This window comes from Cebus imitator, unplaced genomic scaffold (genome assembly GCF_001604975.1).
Source record: "Cebus imitator isolate Cc_AM_T3 unplaced genomic scaffold, Cebus_imitator-1.0 Scaffold529, whole genome shotgun sequence".
Taxonomy (NCBI): domain Eukaryota; kingdom Metazoa; phylum Chordata; class Mammalia; order Primates; family Cebidae; genus Cebus; species Cebus imitator.
Window position 1 is genome coordinate 205519 of NW_016107844.1, and position 7549 is coordinate 213067.

A 7549-nucleotide genomic window follows, 5' to 3' on the forward strand; every position below is an offset into this window, starting at 1 on the left:
TTTTTTTTTGAGACAGAGCTTGCTGTGTCGCTCTGTTGCCCAGGTTGGAGGGCAGTGGCGCAATCTCTGCTCACTGCAGTGGCTCAATCTCTGCTCACTGCAGTGGCACAATCTCTGCTCACTGCAACCTCTGCCTCCCGGGTCCAAATGATTCTCCTCAGCCTCCTGACTGGCTGAGATTACAGGCACACGCTAATTTTGTATTTTTAGTAGAGATAGGGTTTCACCATGTTGGCCATGCTGGTCTTGAACTCCTGACCTCAGGTGATCCACCCACCTCGGTCTCCCAACGTGCTGGGATTACAGGTGTGAGCCACTGAGACTAGCCTCCCACTCGCCTTCCAAAGTCCTATTCTCAGCCAAGAATCTGCTTTCTGTACCTTGCACAAGCATGGCAAGAGCAGAATCCACAGGTGTGAGACTCCCCTCACCAAGACATCCATAGAGAGCACACACAGCCTGCGTATACCATTTATTGTTGATTCTGTGCACCAAACGTATGACAAGTAGCATCCAGCAGAAGACAGACCCCTAACCCTGCCCACCAGGGCTCACACTCTACAAAACCCCAAGGCTCTAGAAATCTCTAAATGCATTGCCAAGCACTGGGGATGATTTGCATAATTCTCTAAGCAAGGCAGACATGATCTGCTTTGGAAGGCAGCATGAAGGCAGTGGGTTGGTGAGAATGATCTCTCCTTAGAAGAAACCTCAGGCGGAAGAAGTTTTACCCGGAAGTGGCTTGCCAGCCTACCCTCTCTGAACCACAGTAATGGCTTCCTTTCCAAGGCCACCACTCCCTCCCCAGCAACCCAGATTCAGTTCTGACTGTGGGATCTGGGGGCTAAATCTTTGAGTGCTTCATAACTAAAGGCTGGGATATATCTAACATCCGTCGACTAACTCTGGTTCCTGAGTTATCTCTAGCTGTCTGCTCTCTGTAAGCTTCCAGCGTGTGGAAGTTCCTTCCCAACAGCTCTACATCAGGATCTGAAAGGTTGTGGAAAGTGTGTCCACGAAAAGTTCTAAGAACTCCTGGATCTCTACATTCTAAGGAGAAAGAACAATATACATACAGCCCAATTCCCATGAGAGGGACCAGCTATTCTATTCTTTAAGGGATGGATGAGTGTAATCTTTTCCTGCAGTTACAAAGCTTTTGATCTAAATGGTACCAAGTGAGATTCCAATGACCAAGACGAAGGAGACCAACAGGGGAGTGGCTTCCATTTTCTTTGGTTTAATGGTGAAGCTCAAGACAAGCCATGAGCTCTTGTACAAAGTTTGAAGAGATAAATAAAACTCCCAGCCTATGGAATGCCGTGCAGAAGAACGAGTGGCTCTGTGCCTCATCACCAGCGGGTTGAGGCGGCACTCATGCCACAGGGGTGCTGTTAGGGCCAGAGGAGAATCCACATCCAGTGCTTTGAGGAGGATCTGTGCACAGTAAGCACTTTTTAAAACTAGTGGTTCTAATTGGCTTTTCTCCAACACTGACTCATGGCTCCCACTCCAGATGGGTGTGGGACTGGAGTCAAGGAGGGGAAGAGCACTGAACTCTGTACCCTACTCCAGCTTTCTGGGGGACCAGGCGGTTCATTCCAGACCTGAGACCTGAGCAAACGCATCCTCCTGTTGGAAAGGAGACTCCACGCAGCTTTTCTAGGAGCTCCCCAGCCAGACAACATGGCGCAGAGAGGTTGAGGGGCCCGTGGAGGAAAAGGAGGCCCTAAGGCTCTATCCAGCCACTCTGATGGGAGGAAGGAAGAGGCGAGAGGTTCACAATAAAGGGGCCCCCAGCCCTCACCTATGGTGCTCCTGGGTGGCATCATCTGAGGGCAGCAGCCCTCAGGTCAGCCTCTGGGCTGGAGAGGAAAATACTCCAATGTCATGGCTACTGACAGGAATACCCAGGGATTCTGGGCTAAGATTGGCAGGGCCCACCAGGTGAGGAGGCTCCCCAACTCTCTCCAGCCCTGGCCCACTTGTGCCTATGCACAAAGGCAGCGGGAGCCCACTCACAGGAGCACCCAGCAGGTCTGGAGACAAGGAATGTGGGAAAACCCATGCTTCCTGTCGAGGGGAAAGGGCCAAGCTGCCCCTGTCGGCCCCAGGCCCACACAGGCCACCATCATCGAGTGATGCTCACGTGCTAGGCCCTGGACTCACTTCCTGTTGGCCCTGGCAACCCTTGGTGCAGGTCCTCCAGGTGCTACCAATAGTTTGGAAATGCCTTGGAGACCCAGATTTGCCTTGGGGAGATGACATCTCTTGACTCTGACAGGCTCATCTCTCCTAGGTTCCCTGGGGCAGGGAGTGAAAAGCTACAGAGTGCACTGGTGTTTGCAAACGTCTCTCTGGACTCTTTTTGTGTGGGAACTGGAAGGGAAACCTGGTCAGCACTGTGCTGCTGTGGCCCTGGGGGATGTCACAGGTGTCTTGCGGAACAGAGGAACTAATAAGAACCCATCAGGATTGGTGGTGGATTTCCAAATCCCGGCAGAGTCGGTGGAAGTTCTTTCCTGGGCAGACCTGGAGACCCTAAAGTCTCCATTTCACCGTTTTTACTTCTAAACTGGTGGGCCAGTTGTCCAGAGAAAGACACACGTTGACATGAGCGTAACTTCTTGAGCAGCACGTGAATATGTGTGTAGCAGGAAGACAGGAGAAGGCAGGCATTCGTATGGCTGTGACTCAAGGGGAATAACCCTGGAGCAAATAACTCAACTCCTAACAGACCACATACAGGAGGAGCTCCAGGGAGCCCCGAGACCCAGTGTGACATGTACCCCAGTGTTGCCTGCTGTGAGATTCTGAAGTTTAGCTTCTGGCTAGCTGTGATGTTGATGGAGAATTTTACCACATTAGAAAGATGCTGGGTTTCATTATACTTGGTTTTCAATTAAAGGATCTCATCTCCGAGCTATTTCATGTCCCCTAAGTGAAGAATGAAAATTAAAAACAGATGCAGGCATATCATGCCCATAAAAGGCTCCAGGCGGAGGGGCCTCCAATGAGCTGCATGCAGACAGCTTGCTGGCAGAGAAGGGGCTGCACAGGACTGCTGTCAGGATGCTTCTGACCTGGCCAGCCAGGGTGCCGTGGTCTCGGGATCTCCAGATTTAATAAAATCTCTGGTTCAGGCCAGAGTCTCCCATCCTGTCCACACCCACTGGGCTTTTATGCAGGCTGGCTGTGGGAGGGGGCATCCTGGCTCAAGGGAAGCAGGTCCTGGATTAGTCCATCTCCAGAAGCCCCCATCTCCTCTGGGAAAAGCCCGGGATGGGGGACGTTTGTGGTGCTCTGTGCCTTGGTCTGGTTGCTGATTACACAGGTGTGTTCAGTGTGTGACAGTTCACCAAGCCACATACGATCATGTTCCCACTTTTCTGTACATATATGTCAATTACAAATGTAAAAAGGAAAACTCTAGGGGTGAACACAAGAACCCCCCAGGCACAAGATTTCTTTCTCTATCTAGAATAAGCTGATTTTAATGTTTTTAGAAGTCCAAAATCCAACATGATTTTATCCCTTAAAGGGCTAAACTTTTCAAAGCAAAGTTTACAGTTCGGAAAGATCCTTCTCTAAAAGCCTGAACTTGCTGTGCTGAGGTCTTTCTTCCTTTTCCAGATGAAAATCACAAGAGAGATGCTGATGACGGCTCTGTCTCCAGGAACCGAGCAACATGACTTTCCTTCTCTCTTCCATAGCATCCTCAAAGCTAGGCTGCTTGGTGGCTCTTAAGAAACCAGTTAAATAGTTTGAAGTCTTCTTTGAGGAGAGAATTCACCCTGCCTTCAGGAGCAGAAAATCAAGCGGAGAACTTTTATTTAAGGGGACGTGCTGGGTCAAGCCACAGCACAAACAAGAGGAAGAAAAAAAGGGAAATCAACTCACATAATACTTAGAGGAGAGGGGCTATTTTGGCGGAGAACTATTCCCACAAAGTGAGCAGGCTGTGGACTGAGTCTACAGAGGCCAGGAAGGGGCCTGGGCGCAGGGAAGGTGGTTCTTGGAGGACAGGTGGGGAGGATTTGGAGGAGGAGTCCTCTTGAAGGAAGCCCAGGGGTGTGAATCAGAAATCCCCAGGGCTTTTGCCATGGCCTGTTGGATATTCCTGATTGTAGGAGGGTCCGGCATGACATGATTCTCTACAGGAGAATCAGGAAGAGGTAGGCACACCTTTCCCTAGGGTCAGAAAGAGAAATCACGGAAAGCTTCGTAGACCCAGGAGTGGAGGCGGAAAGGTGAAATTCCCAGGTCCTCCAGTTCCATCATTCCCAGCCCTGCTCCAGCCTGCCTCTTTAACACTCATTGGGTGCCTTCATCTGCATCAGGACCGCTTGGCTTCTCTTCTTGCAGCAGCAACAGCCGATGCAGGCAGCCAGGGAGCAGGCCAGGGCAACAATGCCAATTACAATAGCGGCAATGGCCAGCCCGCTCTGGGCCTGGGTCATACCCCAAACACTGCGGTCATCAGTGACCTGAATGGTAGTCAGATCAGTGTAGTCTTCCACAGAGCTGGTTAACTCAGTGGTAGAAGAGATGGATGTGGTGTCAGAGTAACTGGGTGTGTCTGGGTACCGGGGCGTTTCTGGGTAACTAGGCACCTCGGGGACATGAACACTGGGAACAGCAACGTTGACATTGATGATAATGAGGGATTGGCCTCGGACGTTGGCTGGGCTGAAACACACAGGTAGAGTGTCCGTCCCTAACCTAGGCTGGTTGAGGAGGAGCCAGTTGCGGAGCGGAAGGATGTCTGAGTCACACCGCCAGGGATTGTCGTACAGCCGCAGCTCACACAGTTTCCCCAAGTGATCGAAGATGCCGAGGGGCAAGTTCTCCAGCTGGTTGTTCTGCAGCTGGATGGTCATGAGGCCATTGACGTTGGCGAAGATATTCCCTGGGAGCTGTCTCAGGCGGTTGTTCTGCAGGGAGATGTTCTGCAGGTTGACCAACATTCGGAAGACGTTCCCGTCCAGGTCCTGCAGCGCGTTGGTGTGGAGGGACAGCTCTCGAAGCTCTGTGAGCCCGTTGAAGGCACCCGGGGAGATGAAGCTGATCTGGTTGCGGCTAAGGATCAGGACCTGCAACTGGCGGAGGTTGCTGAAGACATTGTCAGGTAGAGAAGTGATGTGGTTGTCATAGAGCCAAAGCTCCCGCAGGTTGGGCATGGGCCCGAAGATCCCCGGAGACAGCTCCTTCAGGGAATTGCCAAAGAGAGTAAGGCGGTTGAGCTGGGGCAGCTGCATGAAGATGCTGGGTGGCAGCTGGGAGATGTGGTTGTTGGACAGATAGAGTCTCTGGAGGTTGTGGTTGTTGTGGAAGAGACCGGGAGAGAGCAGCCCAATCTGGTTCTGCTGCAGAGCCAGCTCCTGGAGGTTGACAAGCCCGTCAAAAGTGCCCATGGGGATATCCGTGAGCCTGTTCTCATAGAGCCGGAGGACCTCCAGGTTGCCCAGGTGCTGGAAGACCCTGGGTGAGATGTGGGTGAGGCTATTCTTGCCCAGATTGAGCTTTGTGAGTCCCACCAGGGGGTCAAAGACTCCGTCGGGGATGTATTCCAGGTGGTTGCCATGCAGCTGCAGCTCCTTGAGGTTGCTGCACTGGGAGAAATGTGCTGGCTGGATCTGCACCAGCTGGTTACTGGACAGAAGCAGTGACTCGAGGCTGTCCAGGCCCTGGAAGAGACCGACGGGCAGAACCCGCAGCTTGTTGTTGGCGAGGCTGAGATAGCGCAGGGAGCCCAGGTTTCGGAAGGCACTGGGCATGATGCGTGACAGCTCATTCTTCTCAATCCTCAGGGCGATGAGGGCTGAGATGTTGAGGAACGGGGACTCATTGAGTTCGGTGATGTGCGTGTTGAGGATCTGCAGGCTCATGGCATTCCAGGGCAGAGGGGTGGGCACGGCTACAATGCGTGCCCCGGTGCACTCCACCTGGGAGGCTCTGGAGCAGGTGCACTCGCTAGGGCAGCCATAGTAGGCCAGCCCTGTACCCCAGGCGTGGCAGCCCACCAGCAAAAGGAGATAATGCTTCAGTGGCATGGCCTCTGTAAAGGGAGAGAGCACACGTCAGTCAGGGTCCCCTAGCTGACACTGGCACGTTTTAAGCCAACATCAACTTGCAGTGCCAACACTGGCTTGGCTTTGAATCTCATCATCACATGCTGAACTCATGCTCCCTGTGCTCTGGCCAGCAAGCCTCTGCGCCCTAGCCCCTGCCTTTCTACCTCCATGCCTTTGCTCAGGCAATGCTCCCTACCTGGAGTGCTCCTTGTCCTTATCCAATTTTTTCCCATGCTTCCAAGTCCAGCTGCAGTGCAGTTATCTTTAGGACACTTCCCAGATTCCATGAGTCAGGATCAGTTACCTGTCCATGAAGTGGTCTTCCCAGTCTCCATCACTGGGCATGTCACGGTGGCCTTGTATGGCATTCACGGTGTCCCTGTCTGTCTCCTTCCCCAGCCAATAAGCTTTCCAAAGACAAGGAGTTCATCTTTCATCCCCACAGATTCCTTAGGGCAGGAACTGTATCTTATCCATCTCTGTACCCCTCATATCATCTGAATGTGCTGGTACCAAGTATCAGCTTGGCCGGGAGACCCCCACCCAGGCAGCGCTGAAGGTAATGAGAGGCAAACACCCAGATAGAACAGCAAAGTGGGTCTATCCGGGGGGGGCCGGCAACAGCCTTCCGAGCTGAGAGTGTCAGGGGCTGATAGCATTCCAGGCTGAAGGCCCCCAGCAGATTCTGATCCACGTAGTTATCCTCTCTGCACAGGTGATTTTTATCAACAAACAGGTGTTCTATATTTTCTCATGACACAAAAATATACCAAGTAGGCAGCTGTTACCTGCTCACCACTGATTACAGACAAACTAAAAGGTATTCTCCATGAGGGAGCCCGGGGGCAGGGTAAACTTAATATACCTCAACATGCTGGTTAAACACAGCCTTGTCAAGAGGAACACGGAGGCAATGAGAACAAATAAATAGGGCTGAACCTGGGGGAAGATGACAAGGCCACAAACATGGTGGCCTGCTGGGAGGTGCAGCGGCAGCACAGTTAGGACCACAGAGTTAGGATCTGCCCAAAAGACGAACGATGGCAGTGGAAGCAGCTCTTCCTCGCCCTTGCCTGGTCCGGCCCTGCCCAGCCCATCACCATCAACCATCACTTAGCCCTTTGTTAACCCTTTCACGTGTGCTTCCTCTTGGTTTCATTCAAACCACCCTCCCAGTAAGGGCAAATGACATGTCTGCACCATGTCCTGCCTTGCTGGGAGAGGCTGTTATGGCTTAGCCAATGCCCAGAGCCAGCCTTGTGGGTATAAGTCCCGGTTTCCACAGGAAACATTGGGTGAGTCCTTGAGTGAGTCGCAGAAAACCAATGAGATGTACTTTGAGCTAAAAGGTGGTAGGTCAGGCATGGTGATGAGCTGGCAGCGGGGGCAGATGCAGGGAAATGTTGGTGTTTGAAATCAATGATGACAATGACATATATAAATGTGTGTGTGTGTGTGTGTGTGTGTGTGTGTGT

General features: G+C 52.2%; 1 protein-coding gene across 1 annotated transcript; it reads right to left on the reverse strand.

Annotated features, from left to right (window-relative positions):
* Nucleotides 1–3176: 3176 nt before the first annotated feature.
* Nucleotides 3177–6053, reverse strand: LRRC15 (leucine rich repeat containing 15). The gene has a single exon (XM_017514639.2). It carries the CDS (start codon nucleotides 6051–6053, stop codon nucleotides 4308–4310), a length of 1746 nt encoding a protein of 581 aa, XP_017370128.1. The 3' UTR covers nucleotides 3177–4307.
* Nucleotides 6054–7549: the final 1496 nt, after the last annotated feature.

Coding starts and splice junctions, on each gene's coding strand:
- LRRC15 (XM_017514639.2), bottom strand. CDS start 6,053: ATGCCACTGAAGCATTATCTCCTTTTGCTGGTGGGCTGCCACGCCTGG.